Raw genomic sequence first — 20869 nt, 5'->3', positions numbered from 1 at the left:
AAACCTCTCCATTCTGAAGGAAATCAGCCCTGAGTGCTCACTGGAAGGACAGATCCTGAAGCTGAGGCTCCAAGACTTTGGCCACGTCATGAGAAGAGAAGACTCCCTGGAAAAGACCCTGATGTTGGGAAAGATGGAGGGCACAAGGAGAAGGGGGCGACAGAGGACGAGATGGTTGGATAGTGTTTTCGAGGTTACCAGCATGAGTCTGACCAAGCTGCGGGGGGCAGTGGAGGACAGGAGTGCCTGGCGTTCTCTGGTCCATGGGGTCACAAAGAGTCGGACACGACTAAACGACTAAACAACAACAATGTTCACAAGTGTACCAACCAAGCACGTACATGGATCAGCCCAGGAAGACCGACCTGAAACCATTTTGATTCCCAAACTGACCAAATGTTTTCCCTGCAAGGAGGGAGGGGGTCAGGGAGCCTTCCCATTGTCTCAGGAATTGAGTAATCAGCATTTTAATGGGTGACACACTATCAGGAAATGCAATCAGATAACCTGGCAAACAGGAAAAACAATATTCAAATTTCTGTTGTAGACCGCCTTTTCTGTGATGTAGATCTGGGGGGTGGTCTTGGGTTACACCCCTTCTGTGATGTATGTATGATATTTCCAGGGGTGGTCTTGATCTAAAAGGTAAAGGTAAAGGTACCCCTGCCCGTACGGGCCAGTCTTGACAGACTCTGGGGTTGTGCGCCCATCTCACTCAAGAGGCCAGGGGCCAGCGCTGTCCGGAGACACTTCCGGGTCACGTGGCCAGCGTGACATCGCTGCTCTGGCCAGAGTCAGAGCCGCACACGGAAACGCCGTTTACCTTCCCGCTGGTAAGCGGTCCCTATTTATCTACTTGCACCCGGAGGTGCTTTTGAACTGCTAGGTTGGCAGGCGCTGGGACCGAGCAGCGGGAGCGCACCCCGCCGCAGGGATTCAAACCGCCGACCTTTCGATCGGCAAGTCCTAGGCGCTGAGGCTTTAACCCACAGCGCCACCTGCGTCCCTGGTCTTGATCTACAGAGTGGCAATTTCAAAAGTCCATACAAGGGCTTGCACACCATCATTCTGGGCTCCTCCTCCCTCCTGCATGTGGTGAGTGGGGACCCTGTTGCAACAGTTCAATAAAGATCAGGCTTACTAGCTGCTTTGCTTCTCAATATTCTCTGGTTGGCCTCTGTTATTTTCTCCTACCGATGGAGAACCTACAAAGGACTCTGTAAGGGCTCTTGTGTCCCCCATAAGGGAAAAGGGCAATTTTTGTTTACAACAATGCCTTGGTTTTCGAACGGCTCCGGGAGTCAAACAGACTAAGTTCGACAACCAAAGTACCACCGTATCACGAAAAAGTTTCCAACAATGAGAGCTATTTGACAGTGGAACAGAAGACCTGGGGATGATGGAGGCTTTGAAACAAGAGGCTGGGTGCCAGGGATTCTTAAGCTGAGATTCCTGCAGTGCAGGGAGTTGGACTAGATGACCGGGGTCTCGTTGATCTCTACAGTTCTATGATTCTGGCAAAATGCATTACATTGAAATCGAACGCAGCCTTTCCCTGGGCGTCCTTGGACCTGTTTGCCACCACTTCCAAACCACCATCCCCAGAGTCCATATGCCGTCCCCGCATCCCAGGAATAACATAAACCAGACTGGGCTGCAGTTCACACACAAAAGATTTAATCACCTCCGAAAAAGCAGCCACACCCTGTGATGGAGGAAGAGGAGCTGGATGGCACTGGGAGAACTGGGAGGACTGGGAATGGATGATGGCAGGGGGGACGGGACAAAGAGGTCAGGGCGATGGCCGGGTGTGGCAGGCACAGGTTTTTAATGTAAAAACTTGTGTTCATCAACACTCAAACGTTTTTGGGGGGGTTTGACCTTGAAAAGAAATAAGAGAGTCATGGTTTGGGTAGGAGTTAGAAGAAGGCATTGGGGGGGGGGGGAGTTGCAGGGGAGAAGGGAGGGAGGGGTCTTGCATGACTTTAAATGGGGGGGGGAACAGGGTCGATTTCAAAGGTTTTAAGGAAAAAGGAAAGGGGGGGGTCTGGATGTCATCAATGTTGGAAGTGGGGCAGCTGAGATGGAGGACCATAGATTTTGGGCGAGGGGGGAGGGAGGCGTGGGCTGGCAGAAATGGGGGCAAAGGCAGGGAAATCGGGGGGGGGGGGGGTCGGTCGACGAGTTCAAATGACTTTTCCGATGAATGAACACACCAAACACAGAATTTCTTTTTATCTAGACCAGCCAGATACAATAAATATAGTAACCGAATATTGTCTCCGTGGGTCCTAGGGGTGGGGTGGGGTGTGCAGCAAATGGGAAGGGGGACCCCCCCCATCCCTCCCTTTCCTTAAGTCGGACCACCACCCCGGTAGAAGTTTTTCTGTGGTCTTATGCTCAGTTCTCTCCTGAAATAATTCCCCCCAATTCTCTCCTTTTTTTTTATTGGAACAGTTATTAATGCATAAAGAGAAGGAAAGGGGGGGAAAAGAAAGAAAAGGATCTTTGTTTAGTTTTTCGTGTCATCTGTGCATATGTGTCTTTCCTTGGCCTCCCGCCACCCCCCAACCCCCCTCCCCCTTTCCCAACGCTCTTGAGCACTGGCACCCCTAAAACCATCCACAGCCCCCCCATCTCTCTCTCTCTCTCTCCCAACACCCTCTTTCCGGGAAACCGAACTTTCTCCCAATTTCAGCGAAAAAATCATGGTTCAGTTCCCCTTCTCAATCTCTCTCTCTCTCTCTCTCTTTTTGTGGCTCGGTTAAGGCACCGCCGCAGAAGATTCTGGAAACGAGCGGTCGATTGCGGAAGAGGTTGGGGGGCAAAGGGGGGCGGGCCGGATCCGCCCCTTGCCCCCCGTGAATATTTCGGCCTGCTTCTCTCTCTCCCCCCCCGGTCACCTTCCCTGCCTCCCTTCCTTGGTTGCTCTGCCCCCAACGAGTTGTGCGTCCGGCAAGTCCGTCCGTCCGTCTGTCCGTCCGTCCCCCCTCCCCTCCCCCGCCACCCCGCTTTTCAGACTGTGCTTTCGAGCATCCATTCTGTGCTGCTAAAAGTGACCCTCCTGTGGCTCAGGGGGTCCTCGTCCGAGTTCAATTGGGAGGTGGACATGTGTCGCTTTGTCCGTGCCCGGCGCGGGTAGCTGTGGCTCTGGAACAGCGAGTAGTCCCCGTCGAAGGAGTGTCGGTGATGGTGAGTCCTGGACAACTCGCGCGTGGGGAATCCCACCAAGCCGCCACCACCGCCCATCTTGGCCCGCAACGGCGGCCCCGACCCAGCGTCCTTGACCAAGCACAAGGAAACCGTTGAGCCCCTCAGGGCACCTTCTGCCTGCCCTTCGTCAGAAGACAAGATGGCCACCGTCTGGAGGCTGGTGGCCATCTTGGAGCCTCCTCGGCTGTCCAGCTCCGTCAAGGCAATGTCTTGGCGGCTGGGCGCCTCTCCTGCAGCGTCCCCCCTCGGAGGAGGCTCCTTGGAAGCCACTTCTTGGAGAGTCTCGTATTTGTCCTTGGAGGCCGAGCGGGGAAGGGCGTGGGCGTGAGGCTGGTTCCCGTTGGTCTGCGAGTAGACGTTGCTGACTTTGGCTTTCTTGTGCTCCTCCTGCCCGCTGTAGACTTTGTACCGGATCATGAGGATGATGATGAAGACCAGGACGGAGGCCACGATGATGCCCCCGATGATTATGATCATAGTGCCCCCCAGGAACTGGGTGTGCAGCGAGTGGCACTGGGTGGCCTCGCCCTCCGTGGTGAACTGGACGCAGCCCACCACCCGGGTGGCCGTCAGGGATGTCACCCCGTCGTCGTAGACGGCCAGGACGCACAGGTCGTAGTCCCGTCCGGCTGCCAAGTCATTCACCAGGAAGGTCTTGCTGGACGAGGGGATCATCCTGGGGGGGCGAGGAGAGAAGGAGACATTGGGATCAAACAAATTGAGGGTTATAAACAGCACTCAGCCACCCCTTCCTCTCTCACGGGCCTCATTCTTGCATGGCTTAGGGCCCTTGTATCTACGGGACCGCCTCTCCTGGTCTGCCCCGCAGAGGACATTAAGGTCCATGAATAACCACAGTTTAGAGGTCCCGGGCCCTAAGGAAGTCAGATTATCCTCCACCAGGGCCAGGGCCTTCTCAGTGATGGCTCCGACCTGGTGGAATGCTCTGTCCCAGGAGACCAGGGCCCTGCAGAATTTAACCTCCTTCCGCTGGGCCTGTAAGACAAAGCTATTCCGCCTGACCTTTAATTTGAATTCAGCCTGATCTCTTTTATTTCCCTTCTCTTCCCTCCCCCTCCCCTTTTATGAAGATCACCTGCTCTGAGACCCCACAGCTAATTCTCCCCTGACCTCCTCGCTGGCCCAAGTAGGACCAATTCAGCCAGCTAGCCCTGGGGATTATCGAATTGATTTTTGAATTTTATTGTCATTCATGTTTTCACATTGTATTATACGATGTCTTTATAATTAAGTGTTTTAAAGTGTTTTAAATTTGTTGTTAGCCGCCCTGAGCCCGGTTTTTGAACCGGAAAGGGTGGGGTGTAAATAAAAATTTATTATTATTATTATTATTATTATTATTATTATTATTATGTAACTTTCACAAAATCATAGAATTGTAGAGTTGGAAGGGACCCTGGGGTCATCTAGTCCAACCCGCAGGAATCCCAACTAAAGCATCCATGGTAGATGGCCAACCAACCTCTGCTTAAAAATCTGCAAGGAAGGAGAGTCCACCACATCCCAAGGGAGGCCGTTCCGCTGTCGAACAGCTCTTACTGTCAGAAAGTAATGTTTAGTCGGCATCTCCTTTCTTGTAACTTGATGCCGTGGGTTCGAGTCCTACCCTCCAGAGGAGGAGAAAACCAGCTTGTTCCATCTTTCAGGTGACAGCCCTTTTTATACTGGAAGGTGGCAGAGGAGGGTGAGCAAAATGATCGAGGGTCTGGAAACCAAGCCATATGAGGAACGGTTGAGGGAGTTGGGCATGTTTAGCCTGGAAAAGAGACTGAGAGGAGATAGGAGAGCCATCCTCGAAATAATAATAATAATAATAATAATAATAATAATAATAATAATGATGTATTCTTTTTCTTTGGCAATCACTCATGTTTGAGTAAGATTGTCTTCCATAAACACAGTCTTAACAGTGAGTCCATAAGTGACTGTGGAGGCCACTTCTGGACCCACACGTCCTTCCACAGTGGGGACATAGGTTTCCAGGCAGGAGTTGATCCCGGTGAGGGTTTGCCAAGCGTGCCTTCCTCCTAGCACGTTTCTCCCTTGCGTCCTGAGTTCGAGTGTCTTCAAAGCCCCTGACACCTTTGGGAATGGCTGTTCTCCAACTGGAGCACTCGCAGGCAAGTGTTTCCCAATTGTTGGTGCTTATACTACATTTTTTAAGATTTGCATTGAGACGGTCTTTAAACCTCTTTTGTGGACCACCAGTATTACGCTTTCCATTTTAAAGTTGGGAATAGAGGAGTTGCTTTGGAAGACGATCATAGAATCATAGAATCCTAGAGTTGGAAGAGACCACAAGGGCCATCGAGTCCAACCCCCTGCCAAGCAGGAAACACCAGCAGAGCACTCCTGACATATGGTTGTCAAGCCTCTGCTTAAAGACCTCCAAAGAAGGAGACTCCACCACACTCCTTGGCAGCAAATTCCACTGTCAAACAGCTCTTACTGTCAGGAAGTTCTTCCTAATGATTAGGTGGAATCTTCTTTCTTGTAGTTTGGAACCATTGCTCCGTGTCCGCTTCTCTGGAGCAGCAGAAAACAACCTTTCTCCCTCCTCTATGTGACATCCTTTTATATATTTGAACATGGCTATCATATCACCCCTTAACCTCCTCTTCTCCAGGCTAAACATGCCCAGCTCCCTTAGCCGTTCCTCATAAGGCATCGTTTCCAGGCCTTTGACCATTTTGGTTGCCCTCCTCTGGACACGTTCCAGTTTGTCCGTGTCCTTCTTGAACTGTGGTGCCCAGAACTGGACACAGTACTCCAGGTGAGGTCTGACCAGAGCAGAATACAGTGCCACTATTACTTCCCTTGATCTAGATGCTATACTCCTAGATGCTATACTCCCATCAGGCATCCACACAACATGACCAGTCCAATGAAGCTGATGTTGAAGAATCATTGCTCCCATCTGACTGGCTTGCTCCAGCCACTCTGAGCCCAGAGGACCCAAACCAATGGCTTCACATTGCACCCAAGGAGATTCCTACTAAATGTCAGGAAGAGCTTTCCGGCAATAAGAGCTGTTCGACAGTGGAATGGTCTCTCTTGGGAGCTTGTGAACTCTCCATCCTTGGAGGTTCTAATGCAGAGGTTGGATGGTCACCTGCCATGGATGTTTTAGCTGAGATTCCTGCATTGCAATGGGTTGGACTAAATGTCCTTCAGGGGTCCCTTCCAACTCGACAATTCCATGATTCTAACCCTACCTGGCATCTTTCCTTAAAACAGAATTAGGAAATGATATATAATTGTCAGGGGTTCAGGAGCAGAGGCACAGGGAAGAGAGGAGATGGAGAGCGAAGGGGAAGAATCCGAGGGGAGCGTAGGAGAAGAGGACAGTGGACCGAGGGATTCCATGAGCCTCTCCAGCGAATCGGAAGATTCACCGAAGGGGGCGCCAGTGGCCAGGGGTAGGGGGTTCCCAAGGGGAACGCCCCAGGAGCAAGGGGGCAGCAGGGACTCCCAGAGCAGTAGTTGGAAATCAGGACCAGCTTCCCCACCAGAGCAGAGTGGGGGGGAAGAGTCCCAAGGATCGGGGCCAGTGCATTCCCCACCAGGGAGAGAAGATAAGGCAGGGCTGACCACGCCTCCATCAGAAAGTCGGACAACGGAGGGGAGGTCAGATCCGGCCAGTATCCCGGAAGAGGGAAGCAGTGACCGAAGTAGTGTAACGGTTAGGAGAAAGGTCACTGGGTTGGCGCGAGAGGCAAATTCAAATGTACAGGAGCGCGGGACAGCAGAGAATGAGGATTGGGAATCGGGTCCTAAAGCCCGCCGGAGGCAGGGGGAGGAGCTAAGCGACTCAGCGTCGGAAGAGTCCAGAAAGGGCAATGCCCCAGCGGGCAGGAGGACCCAGAGGAGGAGAGAGCAGCGGAAAAGGTGGAGCCGGGCTACGATCTTAAACTGGTGTCATAGGGGAGGAGACTCAGACGGGGCTTCGCCGGTCTAGGCTTTAAGACGTAGAGCTGCGCGCTGCGGCTTTGAAATGGAAACTAAACCTCAATAAAGACTTTTGTACATAACGACAGCCTGGCGTTGGTCCTCTGTGAGCTGGGACCTAGAGGCAGCTCTGACAATAATGAATTGAAAAAATATGTTTAAAATAACTTTCTCTTAACCCCCCCCCCCCGAAGCCTTTCTTTTAGGAATTTTGGGTGCCGAAATCCCAAGGGAGCGGAAAAGTTTATTTATGTATGCAACCATGTTTACGTGAATATTATAGGCCCAGAGATGGAAAGAAGATAAAGTCCCGACCAGAGAGGAACGACTGATGAAGATGATAGATTATGCCAAAATGGCAAAAATGACTGGAAGAATCAGAAATTTAAATAAAGAAAGGGGAAATTATCTGTAAAACCATTGTAAACAGTTAAAATTGTTAGTAGGATTGGAATAACACTTGTAGTTTAATGTTGAATTGTGGAAAAAATGGAGATGTAAAAGATTTGGATTATTATAAAAGATGCAGGAGGAAATGACTAATAATAGACCACAAAGGAGAGGGGGGAAGTCCAGGAGATTCCTTTAATCTTGTTTTTATGTTCTTCGTGTGCCTCCTCTGCAAGAGGTCTGGAGGGCGTCAAAATGAGAACGGGGCCTTTTCTGCCGTGGCTCCCGGTCTGTGGAATGCTCTCCCCAGGGAAGTTTGCCTGACACCTTCACTAGACACCTTTAGGCGCCAGGCAAAAATGTTCCTTTTCAAACAGGCCTTTGCCTGATTCGATCTACATCCTATACCCTTTTAAAAAATGCTGGGTCTTTTGGGTTTTGATTATTATTGGGTTCTTGGTTTTGTTTTGATTTTATGTACAGTGGACGCTTGGGTTGCGAATGTGATCTGTGCGGGATCCACATTTGCAACCTGCAGCGTTCGCAACCCGCATCTGCGATTCGGTGCTTCTGCGCATGCGCAAAGAGCGAACGCCGAAACCTGGACGTAACCCATTCCGGTACTTCCGGGTTTCGGCGGTCCGTAATGTGAAAAAACGCAACCTGAAGCGGCTGTAACACGAGGTATGACTGTATTTGATATTTTATGTGAACTGCCCTGAGACCTTCGGGTATAGGGCAGTATAGAAATAATAATAATAATAATAATAATAATAATAATAATAATAATAATAATGGTGATGGTGATGGTGATGATATTGTATGTTGGATAAGGTAAAGGTAAAGGGACCCCTGACCATTAGGTCCAGTCGTGACCGACTCTGGGGTTGTGGCGCTCATCTCGCTTTATTCGCCGAGGGAGCCGGCATACAGTTTCCGGGTCATGTGGCCAGCATGACTAAGCCGCTTCTGGCGAACCAGAGCAGTGCACAGAAATGCCATTTGCCTTCCTGACGGAGTGGTACCTATTTATCTACTTGCACTTTGACCTGCTAGGTTGGCAGGAGCAGGGACCGAGCAACGGGAGCTCACCCTGTCACGGGGATTCGAACCGCCGACCTTCTGATCGGCAAGTCCTAGGCTCTGTGTTTTAACCCACAGCGCCACCCGCATCCCAACAGTATGTTGGATATGTGATTGTAAAGCTGTAATTTGAAAAAAAAATCCCCAAATAAATAAACAATAAAGTGAAATAAAACAGAGGTGGGGCAGGGTAAAACAGATGCTCAGCACCTTACTGTGCGCCCTGGCAGGCGAGGGATGCAGAGGATCCGGGCGGGAGAGGCCGGGGGGGGGGGGGCTTGCAAAGTGGTCCACAGACTGCTGAAGTGCCGCACTTCTGCAGAGCACTCGATTAGTTCCCATTTATTAGCAGGAGCGAGTGATGGAGAGGCCAGAGGAGCAGCAGGCAATTAGCCAAGAATTATAGAACCGTGTCGCCAACAGCTGCAATTTTCTGGGGGTGGGAAAGACAGAATGGAGGGGGAGAAGATATGTCGGGGGTGGGGGACGACACACAGATCGCACATGGCCCAGGCGACCTGGCGGGAAGATGGATTGATCCGGCCAGGGAGGGGAGAGAGCAGGATCCATCATTCTGCCAGCGGAAAGGATTAGCCGGCGTCAGCCTTCAAAGAAACAAGGTATCTGGGCCTCCACACCAGGGTCTCGCTGGGTTTCCACATCTGTCTCCCACTGCCGGAACATGGCGCCTCTGGAACGGGTGAATTAATCATCAGGAGAGAAGGGGCAAGCTTCTCCCCATGTCCTTCGGAAACTGCCTCCGAGAGGATTGGACAAATTCTGGGAGGAGAAGGCTACCTGTGGCTTCTGTCGGTGGTGCACGTCCGTTCTGTGTCCAGGGCAGCTGTCTACCAGCTCCATCTGGTATGCAGGATGACACCCTATCTGCCCACAGACTGTCTTGCCAGAGTGGTGCATACTGGGCCGAGGCCGTTTAGGGCTTTCAAGGTCAGCACCAACACTTTGAATTGTGCTCGGAAACGTACTGGGAGCCAATGTAGGTCTTTCAAGACCGGTGTTATGTGGTCTCGGCGGCCGCCCCCATTCACCAGTCTAGCTGCCGCATTCTGGATTAGTTGTAGTTTCCGGGTCACCTTCAAAGGTAGCCCCATGTAGAGCGCATTGCAGTAGTCCAAGTGGGAGATAACTAGAGCATGCACCACTCTGGCCAGACAGTCCACGGGCAGGGAGGGTCTTATCCTGCGTACCAGATGGAGCTGGGAAACAGCTGCCATGGATACAGAATTGACCAGCACCTCCATGGATAGCTGTGAGTCCAAAATGACTCCCAGGCTGGGCACCTGGTCCTTCAGGGGCACAGTTACCCCATTCAGGACCAGGGAGTCCTCCACACCTGTCCGCCTCCTGTCCCCCCAAAACAGTCCTCCTGTCTTGTCAGGATTCAACCTCAATTCGTTAGCCGCCATCCATCCTCCAACCGCCTCCAGACACTCACACAGGACCTTCACCACCTTCACTGGTTCTGATTTGAAAGAGAGGTAGAGCTGGGTATCATCTGCATATTGATGAATGCCCAACCCCCCTGATGATCTCTCCCAGCGGCTTCATGTAGATGTTAAAAATATGGGGGCAAGGATGGAGCCCTGAGGCACCCCACAAGTGAGGGCCCAGGGATCTGAACACTCATCCCCCCCCCACCAATTTCTGGACACGGCCCAGGAGGAAGGAGCGGAACCACTGTATGACAGTGCCCCCAGCTCCCAGCCCCTCTAGACAGTCCAGAAGGATGTTATGGTCGATTGTATCAAAGGCCGCTGACAAACCATGGTTGCAGTTGACTGGGCATTCTGCCCCAATTTGGCGAACACTGGTCTGCTGTGACATTAGACACAGCCAACACCTCAACTGCACATAAAATCCAGGCATGATGCTGTTTCTGGCAGGTGCCCCCCAATGCCTCTGAGATGCCTACAAGCCGCTCCTGAAGGCCACAGCCCTTTCCTGAAGTTTGTCGCCATCTGACACTCTGAGATGCACTGCGCCTATCCAAGGAGGTTCTACTTAGCCACCGCAGCTAAAATTTCCAACAGAACAGCCGGCGGACAGCCAGAAATGACACCTGGGACAGCTGGCTTGCAAGGCAGGTGCTCTGAGCTACGATACTCCCCCTAAAAATGCACTAAAATCTCAATTCTGAATAGAAGGATGATTTACTGTGAACATAGGAGGTGACCTTATAGCATAGCTGCCAACTTACAGATTTGAAAATAAGGGACCAGCAGCCTCGAAAATAAGGGATCGGCAGCCAAAATAAGGGATTTTGCTTCGCTTATACAGAAATCCGGCACTGATGGAGCCATGCTGCCTTGGCTGCCACTGACGGTGTTTTGCAGGGGGTTGGACTAGATGAGCCTAAGAGTCTACAACTCCCACCAAAGAAGAGGGGCAGACAAAACTGATGAACGACGTTGAGATGGCAAAGCTTCCAGGGAGAATTAGAAACCAGGAAGAGGATCTCTTTAATAAAGAATGGGGAAAGTTTATAGTTTAGTTGAAAAGCTATTGTCAAGAGTTACATACATTGGTAGGATTGACAGAAAACTTGTAGTAAAAATTTGAACTGTGGATGGACAAATGATTTATAGAAAAAGAGTTATGAAAGGGATGCAGAGGGGGAAATCACTACATTAAGATGCTGCACTGGCTGGAGGGGATGCTAAGCGACATGTCGGGGCTGCCATCGTCCTGGCGCGAGGAGTTCCATCGGCCCTTCCCTGCCCAAGAGAGAGGGAGAGAGGGAGAAGGACTCTCACACATGCCGCCCGCCAGCCCAGCATGAGGCGGTTGCAGCGCTGCCCTTCTGTGTGCCTCCCCATCCCCTCCTCTTCCTCCTCCCTCAGGCCGCCTCCTCAGCTGCTGCCACCTCTGCCGCCTCCGGCTTCCCCTGGCAGCGCAGCAGAAGTCTCGCAAGAGAGGGGCTGCCTGCCCACCCGTTGCCACCCGTCTCCTCAGGACGTGCCCCTGAGGGGGGAAAGGGAGAGACGGAGACACGGCAGCTCGTGAACGCGCTCTCTCTGGTGGCGGAGGACCCTGAGCTGCTGCTTCCCTCCCGAGCCGGGCAAGCATGAAACCCGGGAAATTGAAGGGACATCATCAATAAGGGACAGCAGCGGGACATGGCGCTGGGATAAGGGAGTTTCCCGCCAAATAAGGGACGGTTGACAGCTATGCCTTATAGCAAAGTCGGTCCATCGGTATATCCAACTCGGTACTGTCTACATGGACCAACGGAGTCTCTATAGGATTTCAAGCAGGGCTCTCTACCTGGCTTACCTGGAGTAGCGACTTCTGCATCGCAGGGAGTTGGACCAGATGATGTTTCAGGTGCTTCTACGAGTCTGGGGATTGATCTTGGGACTTTGGGTGAGCAAGGCAGGGGCTCTAACCACTGAGCCACAGCCCTCCCCCGGTTCTAGACAACTGGATAGCTCAGTTGGCTAATCGTGCCAAGGTTGCAGGTTCGATTCCCCTACACCCAACTCAATCCAACTCAATGGTGCAACGTTGGAAAATGTTGATCACTTCTCCTACCTGGGCAGTTATCTTTCCAAAAGGGCTGACATTGATGCCAAAATCCAGCATTGCCTGAGCTCTGCAAGTTTGGATTTCTCCCGACTGAAGTGCAGAGTGTTTGAGGACCGGGACATTGGCAGGGTAACCAAAATGCTTGTTTACAAAGCTATTGTACTACCAACCTTACTGTGTGCTTGTGAAACATAAACCACTTATAAATGCAATCTCCAACTCCTGGAAAGATTCCATCAACGGTGTCTCCGGAAAATTTTACACATCACTTGGGAAGACAGGCGAACTAATACCAGTGTACTGGAAGAAGCAAAGATCACCGGTGTTGAAGCAATGATTCTTCAACATCAACTTCATTGGACTGGTCGTGTTGTGCAGATGCCTGATGATCGTCTTCCAAGGCAACTACTCTATTCCCAACTTAAAAATGGAAAGCGTAATGCTGGTGGTCAACAAAAGAGGTTTAAAGACTGTCTCAAGGCAAATCTAAAAAAATGTAGTATAAACACCAACAATTGGGAAACTGGCCTGCGAGCGCTCCAGTTGGAGAACTGCCTTGACCAAAGGTGTCCTGGGCTTTGATGACACTTGAACTCAGGACGCAAGGGAGAAACGTGCTAAGAGGAAGGCTCGCTTGGCAAATCCACACCATGATCAACTCCCGCCTGGAAATCAATGTCCCCACTGTGGAAGGACGTGTGGGTCCAGAATTGGCCTCCACAGTCACTGTTAAGGCCGTGTTTATGGAAGACAATCTTAGTTGGCTATGAGGGATCGCCAAAGAAGAAGAAAAATCTAAAGGTTATGGGTTCAATCCCCGCATTGGGCGAAAGATTCCTGCCTTGCAGGGGGTTGGAATAGATGATCCTCAGTTCTCTGATTCTAGTGCTGCCATACTGAGCACAGAAGGAGAACGTCTTTGAGGCTTCTTTCATGGCTACTTTCTTGCCTCTGCGCCTGAACTCTGCTTTAATCTTATTGCTGGCTTTGTGACAATTCCTGGCAGGGAATCCCAGTATGAGCAGCTGTTCCACCTCTCCTGCTCTCCCCTTCCCAAGAGATGGCTGCAAAGTGGCAGGAGTGGAGGAGATAAGATGTGCAGGATCGTCGGATCTCTGGAAGGGGAGGGTGTCAAAGCGGGGAATCTCCTCGGGGAGGCAAATGGAGGGGAACGTGCTGGTGGGTCATGTTATTCTAAAGCAGCAATGCAGCAGCAAGCAAAGGCTCCAGCAGCTCAGTCAGCTGCTTGTGGCTGCAAAGCCAGACAGGATGTTTGTGACTGTTGCCATGGAAACAAAGGGGCAGTCCATTCTGTACTGAGCACCGGATGTTAGCTCAGTGTGTGTGTCATATGACCTGTACAGGATGTACATGGGTGGAGTTTGGAGTTTCTCTCTGTTTGTTGAAGAGAGTGGACATCTTTTACTGTTTGACTGCTGAAGACAGGAATAAAAACATGTAGATACATTTCTGTCTGAGTCTGATTCCCCTCCCTGGGGATATGCTGGAGAGCAGGGAGGAGGAGAGCAGTTGGTGTGTTTTTCTCACAGCCTGAGGAAAATCGCCGGAACGGACCTCGTGTGTTTTTCCTGCCGGGAGTCGCCGGAGGGAGGTCGAAAGAATTCAGCCGGTGCCTGGAGAGATAGGCACATACCTCTGACCGAGCCTGAATTCTAACAGGTCAGTGGTGGAGCACCTGCTCTCCATGCAAAATCGTAGAATCATGGAGCTGTAGGGAACCCGAGAGTCATCTAGACCAACCCCGGACAATGCAGGAATGTGCATGTGTCTTTGAATGAACAGAACAAATGAGATTAAGATTGTGAGTCAAAGGAGTGGGGAGTGTGTGAATCCAGCGCTGCTTAGCTTATTTTTGGGTTGCTATTTCGTTAGTTCATAATTTATGAATATTGTTGTACTCTGCGAATCCTACAATAGGACTTTTGTTGTTCTTGGCCTGTTTAGCTTATCTTTTTAGTTGTTTGGTTTAACGTGGTTCATAGATTCTGATTGTTTCGCTGGTAATTTGTAATTGCTTAATTTCTTAACTATTCTACAGGATTTTACGTGATTTGTGTTGCATTGTTGCATTATGTTGCATTCTGTTCTGTTGTCGTTATTTATTGTTTGTAAGCTGTTTCGCAATTTAATGAAATAATAAATTCAAAGAAAATGGCAAGGCTTTTATTAGCCAAAAATTGGAAATCGCAAGAAATACCAACAATAGAAGAATGGCAGATGAAGATGCTGGATTTCTTTGGAGCTGGCCGACCTGACTGGAAGAATCCGCGACCAGAAGGAAGAGGAGACACAAGAGGATTGGAAGAAATTTAAAGAATATTGTGATATAAGATAATTAGAAAATTCTTGGAAGTAAAAAATAGGCTTAGGGGCAGGATACGAATAAAAAGGTAAAAGGTAAAGGTACCCCTGCCCGTACGGGCCAGTCTTGACAGACTCTGGGGTTGTGCGCCCATCTCACTTAAGAGGCCAGGGGCCAGCGCTGTCCGGAGACACTTCCGGGTCACGTGGCCAGCGTGACATCGCTGCTCTGGCGAGCCAGAGCCGCACACGGAAACGCCGTTTACCTTCCCGCTGGTAAGCGGTCCCTATTTATCTACTTGCACCCAGAGGTGCTTTCGAACTGCTAGGTTGGCAGGCGCTGGGACCGAGCAGCGGGAGCGCACCCCGCCGCAGGGATTCGAACCGCCGACCTTTCGATTGGCAAGCCCTAGGCGCTGAGGCTTTAACCCACAGCGCCACCTGCGTCTATACGAATAGGTGGTAGTAAATATTAAGGATTAGAATATTAATAACAGAGATGAGGACAGTAAATGAAAGGAGTGAATATTATTAGAAATATGAATTTGGAGAACTGCTATACAGGGGTTAAAATGAAATTCAGTTAGAGGAGAGGAAGTCAGTTATCAATGTAAAGAGAATTAGAGATTTGAAATAAGAATTTTGTTTTGTGTTTTCCTTTTTTTCTTTTCTTTTCCCTTTTCCTGTTGTGTGTTTTGTAATGTTTTCTTTTTCCTCCTCTATGTGATAAATGTGGAAACCAATAAAAAAAAATTGAAAACAAAAAAAGAAAGAATAAATTCAAAGAAACGAAAATAAAGGAAAGGAATATACAGCTGTCCCTTACAGGGATCGAACCTGCAACCTTGGGCGTTATCAGCAGCACTCTCACCAACCTCACTCTCTGTGCCAGGCATCCCCAACCTTCGGCCCTCCAGATGTTTTGGCCTACAAATCCCATGATCTCTAGCTAACAGGACCAGTGGTCAGGGATGATGGGAATTGTAGTCCAAAACATCTGGAGGGCAAACACCTTCCCACTTTCAAATCATTTCCCCAGCAAAAACATTTCCTGAGATCCTTCCCCTGCCTTATTTATTCATTTATATTAATCTTTTTTCTATGCTACCCTTCCTTTGTTGCCAGCGCTGAAGGCAGCCCATTACGAAAACAATAATAACTATTTAAAAAACACCCACCAAAAATTAGCATCCCACATAACGATAATTAAGTCAAATTACTCGTAAGATTGTAAATACATATGATTATCCCTAATGCCATAACACGGCGAGAAATTTGACAATAGCTGTGTGCCGATCAAAACCTGCATGGATTTGGGCTGCGAGCCTGCGCATGCTTACTTGGGAGTAAGCCCAATGGGACTCTGTTGGGCTTACTTTGGAGTAGAAGTGCACAAGTTGGGGCTCTGCTGGCAGGCTGCAGGAACAGCTACAAAGTCTGTCCCACTCAAGTCGGTGGGGTTTACTTCTGAGTAAAAGCTCAGACAACTGTATGGAATAATGCATGGCAGGAAACTATAGCTCAGGCATTCAGAAGAAGAAAAAATAATTACCGGTAAATCACAGGGCTGATCTCACTCAGGTGGACTTGGGTGAGAGGTTGCTCATTCCCTACATTCAATGGCTTGTCTCTCAGAAAACTAAGAGATGCCATGATAAAAAAGGTAAAGGACCTCTGACAGTTAAGTCCAGTCGTGGACGACTCTGGGGTTGTGAGCTCGTCTCGCTTTACTAGCCGAGGGAGCCGATGTTTGTCCACAGACAGTTTTTCCGGGTTATGTGGCCAGCATGACTAAGCTGCTTCTGGTGAACCAGAGCAGCGCATGGAAACGCCGTTTACCTTCCTGCCAGAACGGTACCTATTTATTTACTTGCACTTTGACGTGCTTTTGAACTGCTAGGTTGGCAGGAGCAGGAACTGAGCAACTGGTGCTTACCCCATCATGGGGATTCGAACTGTCAACCTTCTGTTCGGAAAGCCCAAGGCTCTGTGGTTTAACCCACAGTGCCACCCGCATTTATCACATGCCGTGATAAAAAGGTAAATGTACCCCAGATCATTAGGTCCAGTCGTGGCTGACTCTGGGGTTGCGGCGCTCGTCTCACTTTACTGGCCAAGGGAGCCGGCCTACAACTTCCGGGTCATGTGGCCAGCATGACTAAGTTGCTTCTGGTGAACCAGAGCAGCGCACGGAAACACTGTTTACTTTTCCACCGGAGTGGTACCTATTTATCTACTTGCACTGGTGTGCTTTCGAACTGCTAGGTTGGCAGGAGCAGGGACTGAGCAACGGGAGCTCACCCCGTCATGGGGATTCGAACCGCCGACCTTCTGATCGGCAAGTCCTAGGCTCTGTGGTTTAACCCACAACGCCACCCGCAGGTATCACAGCGAAATAATCCCTGACAGATGGCCATCCAACCTCTGCTTATCAACCTCCAAGGAAGGAGAGTCCACCAGCTCCCAGGGGAGTCCGTTCCACCAGGAAGTTCTTCCTAACATTGAGTTGGGATCTCCTTCTTGTCATTGGAATCTGTTGGTTCAGGTCGTTCCCTCCAGAGCAGCAGAAAACAAGCTTGCTCCATCTTCCACGGGACAGCCCTTCAGGTATTTGAAGTCATCTATCACGGGATGTGATAAATGCGGGTGGCGCTGCGGGTTAAACCACAGAGCCTAGGGCTTGCCGATCAGAAGGTTGGCAGTTCAAATCCCCGCGACGGGGTGAGCTCCCGTTCCTCGGTCCCTGCTCCTGCCAACCTAGCAGTTCGAAAGCACACCAGTGCAAGTAGATAAATAGGTACCACTCCGGTGGAAAAGTAAACAGTGTTTCCGTGCGCTGCTCTGGTTCGCCAGAAGCGGCTTAGTCATGCTGGCCACATGACCCGGAAGTTGTAGGCCGGCTCCCTTGGCCAGTAAAGTGAGACGAGCGCCGCGACCCCAGAGTCAGCCACGACTGGACCTAATTGTAAGGGGTCCCTTTACCTTTACCTGCAGGGCAGGGGGTTGGGCTGGATGACCCCTGGGGGTCCCTTCCAACTTCACAACAGTATGATTCCATACTTCAGAAGAGGCAGAGCAATTTCAAGAACTCAATACATTTCAACTCCCTAGTGAGCACTCCTGCTGGAAACTCACAAGATAGATCACTGCAGCGTCAACATCTCCGTAACTCTGTTCCTATACGAAGATAAATTCTAGCAGTACATTGTTTTCCCTCTTTTTCTGGTGACTGGGAGTGGCTGCTGAGACCATATAATACTGGTCCTGAAAGACCGGTCCTGAAAGCTCCATCTGGTACACAGGATGAGACCCTCCCTGCCCACAGACTGTCTGGCCAGAGTGGCGCATGCTCTGGTTATCTCCTGCTTGGACTACTGCAATGCACTCTATATGGGGCTAATTTTGAAGGTGACCCGGAAACTACAACTAATCCAGATTGCGGCAGCTAGACTGGTGACTGGGAGTGGCCACCGAGACCACATAATACCCGTCTTGAAAGACCTATACTGGCTCCCAGTACGTTTCTGAGCACAATTCAAAGTGTTGGTGCTGACCTTGAAAGCCCTAAATGGCCTCGGCCCAGTATATCTGAAGGAGCATCTCCACCCCCATCATTCAACCCAGACACTGAGGTCCAGCACCGAGGGCCTTCTCGGTAGAGGCACCCTCCCTGTGGAATGCCGGAACGCCCTCCCGTCAGATGTCAAGGAAATAAAAAAACTACTTGACTTTTAGAAGACATCTGAAGGCAGCCCTGCTTAGGAAAGTTTTTAATGTTTGAGGTTTTATCGTGTTTTTAATATTCTGTTGGGAGCCACCCAGAGTGGCTGGGGAAACCCAGACTGATGGGTGGGGTATAAATAATAAAGTATTATTATTATCTCCACATCCACCCACCCACACCCACCCATTAATACCCCATGGCAATACAAGCCCCAGCCCATCAGTCCATCCACGTGGCAGCCATGGACACTGCCCCGACCACGGCGCAGCGACTCAAACGGTGCAACGGGCCCCGACCCACGTCACTCGCCTGTAAACCAGAGAGTCATCCAGGGAGCTGTTGTACTGGATCTGGTACATACGGATGCCAGGGATGTGCCGTTCAGATGGCCAGTGGATGACCACCGAGGTGGACGTCAGGTCAGCCGCCACGATCCTCTTGTCCAGGTGGTTCTTGGTGTCATTGGCGCCCGATTTGGCAGAGGTGGTGATATCCGACGAGCCGGGATCGGGCTCCTTCATGTGACCCGTGTTGTTGACCAGCAAGGGGAGCGGGACAATGCAGATCTCAACGGGAGCCGTGGCCTCGCCGGCAGCGTTGGAGGCGATGCAGTTGAAGACCCCATTGTCCTTTAAGGTGGTGATGAGAACTTCCAGGGTCCCGTTTTCGAAGACCGTCGTGCGGGTGGTGTTGTGGATCAGCTTGCCGTCGGGGGCGATCCAGTGGATGGAGGGCTCTGGGTCACCTACCGCCTTGCACTTGAGGCTGACGCCTTGCCCTTCCATGATGAACGCTTTGGAGGAGTATTGCCGGGTGATGAGCGGGGGCTCGCAGATGAACTCCTCCTCGGGGATGGACCAGAAATACTTGTCCATCAAGTGTTCCGGCGAAGCGCAGGTCTCCAGGTCATCCTCTCGGGTCAACCTACGGAGCCAGAGGAGCTCGCAGTTGCAATGGAGCGGGTTGCCTCCAAAGCTGATGGTCAAGGTGGACGGGTGAGTCCCACGCACGTTGGCCAACACTTGGGCTCTCAAGAAGAGGTTGTCCGGGGGCAGCTTCTGCAGCCGGTTGGAGGTCATGTCCAACCGGACCAGCTTCTGCAGCTGGGAGAAGGTTCCCTCGGCGATGTGGTCGATGAGGTTGTGGTCCAACGTCAAGGTGTTGAGGGTCACCATCTGCCCGATGGCCTCCCAGGGCAGCGTCTCCAGGTTGTTGTAGGAGAGGTCCAGGTCCTCTACGGTGGAGAGGAACTCGTCAAAGGCTGAAGGCTCAATGTGGCTGATCTGGTTGTTGCCCAGGATGAGGTGGCGCAGGTTGCCCAGCCCGCGGAAGTGTTCGTTCTTCAGGGCGGCCAGGCGGTTGCTGTTCATGTGCAAGGCCCTTAAGGCACGCAGGTCAGAGAAGGCGTAGGGCAGGATCTGGCTGATGGTGTTGCGCGAGAGAGTGAGGTGCACCAGGCTGGTCATGTTGGAGAAGTCCTTGCGGCGGATGACGGTGATGAAGTTGTCCGTCAGGCGCAGCTCCACCGTCCGCCGGTCGATGGTGGGCGGGACAAAGAGGAGGCCCGTCTTGGCGCACAACATGGTCAGCGTCGGGGAGATGTTCTGGCAGATGCATCGGCCGGGGCAGTGCTGAGCTTTCGCCATGGTGCCAAGCATCAGAAGAGGCAGGAAAAACTTTTCCATCGTACCAGCACACGCCGTACCTGCAGAGGGAAGGGAGAGAGGCATCAGTCGGGGACACAAGCGTGTCGGCAATGAATCACACGGAAGAAGTGACGTTAACTTTATCAGAACAAACAAGGTCTGCTCAGGGGTGCCAGGCCTCATGAGCGTAGCAACACTTCTTGGTGGGTCTTGCCACTGTGAGGGAGTTGTGAAGACTAAAGACAGGGTTGCCAAATGTCCACTTTTTCCAAGACATGTCCTCTTTTTCTGGTCTGGTTGCCATAGGTCCATTAGACTCAGATCTAAGGCACCTGGCTAAGCTAGTCTGCAGCAGAGAATGGCAACAGAGCAGTATCTTAAACTAGCTAAAGGTAAAGGGGTAAAGGGACCCCTGACCATTAGGTCCAGTCGTGGCCAACTCTGGGGTTGCGGCGCTCATCTCGCTTTATTGGCCGAGGGAGCCGGCGTACAGCTTCCGGGTCATGTGGCCAGCATGACTAAGCCGCTTCTGGCGAACCAGAGCAGCACACGGAAACGCCGTTTACCTTCCCGCCAGAGCGGTACCTATTTATCTACTTGCACTCTGATGTACTTTCGAACTGCTAGGTTGGCAGGAGCTGAGACGGAAGAATGGGAGCTCACCCCGTCGCGGGGATTCGAACCGCCAACCTTCTGATCGGCAAGTCCTAGGCTCTGTGGTTTAACGCACAGCACCACCCGCATCCCCTTAAACTAGCTATATACTGTATAAATCCCTTCTCTTGTGGCTGAACTAAAAGGATCCTGGTTCAACTACAAGATCTTGGAGAAGGCGTTAGCGAGGGCAAGAGTTAACACCCCCCTGCCCTTAAGGAGAGTCCATATGCACATGTTAAACAGTTCAATGAATTGTTCTGGGCACACTGATGATGTGAACACGAGCCCAAATAATTTCATGTGGCAAGTGAGGGAGCAA

General features: G+C 51.0%; 1 protein-coding gene across 1 annotated transcript in view; it reads right to left on the bottom strand.

The window, feature by feature from the left end:
- Positions 1–2601: 2601 nt before the first annotated feature.
- The window catches only part of LRFN1 (leucine rich repeat and fibronectin type III domain containing 1), a 144536-nt gene continuing 126268 nt past the window's right edge, over positions 2602–20869 (bottom strand). Inside the window, exons 2-3 of the mRNA XM_079985497.1 lie at positions 18557–19952; positions 2602–3889 (exon numbers count right to left, since the gene is read on the bottom strand). Of these exons, the coding sequence (XP_079841623.1) occupies positions 3016–3889; positions 18557–19932 (2250 nt within the window). The 5' untranslated portion in view covers positions 19933–19952 and the 3' untranslated portion in view covers positions 2602–3015. The remainder of the gene's footprint in view (positions 3890–18556; positions 19953–20869) is intronic.

Source organism: Podarcis cretensis (assembly GCF_951804945.1).
Source record: "Podarcis cretensis genome assembly, chromosome: 8".
NCBI classification, from domain to species: domain Eukaryota; kingdom Metazoa; phylum Chordata; class Lepidosauria; order Squamata; family Lacertidae; genus Podarcis; species Podarcis cretensis.
The sequence above is the reverse complement of the archived record's forward strand: the minus strand, read 5'-3'. Positions and strand labels throughout refer to the sequence as shown.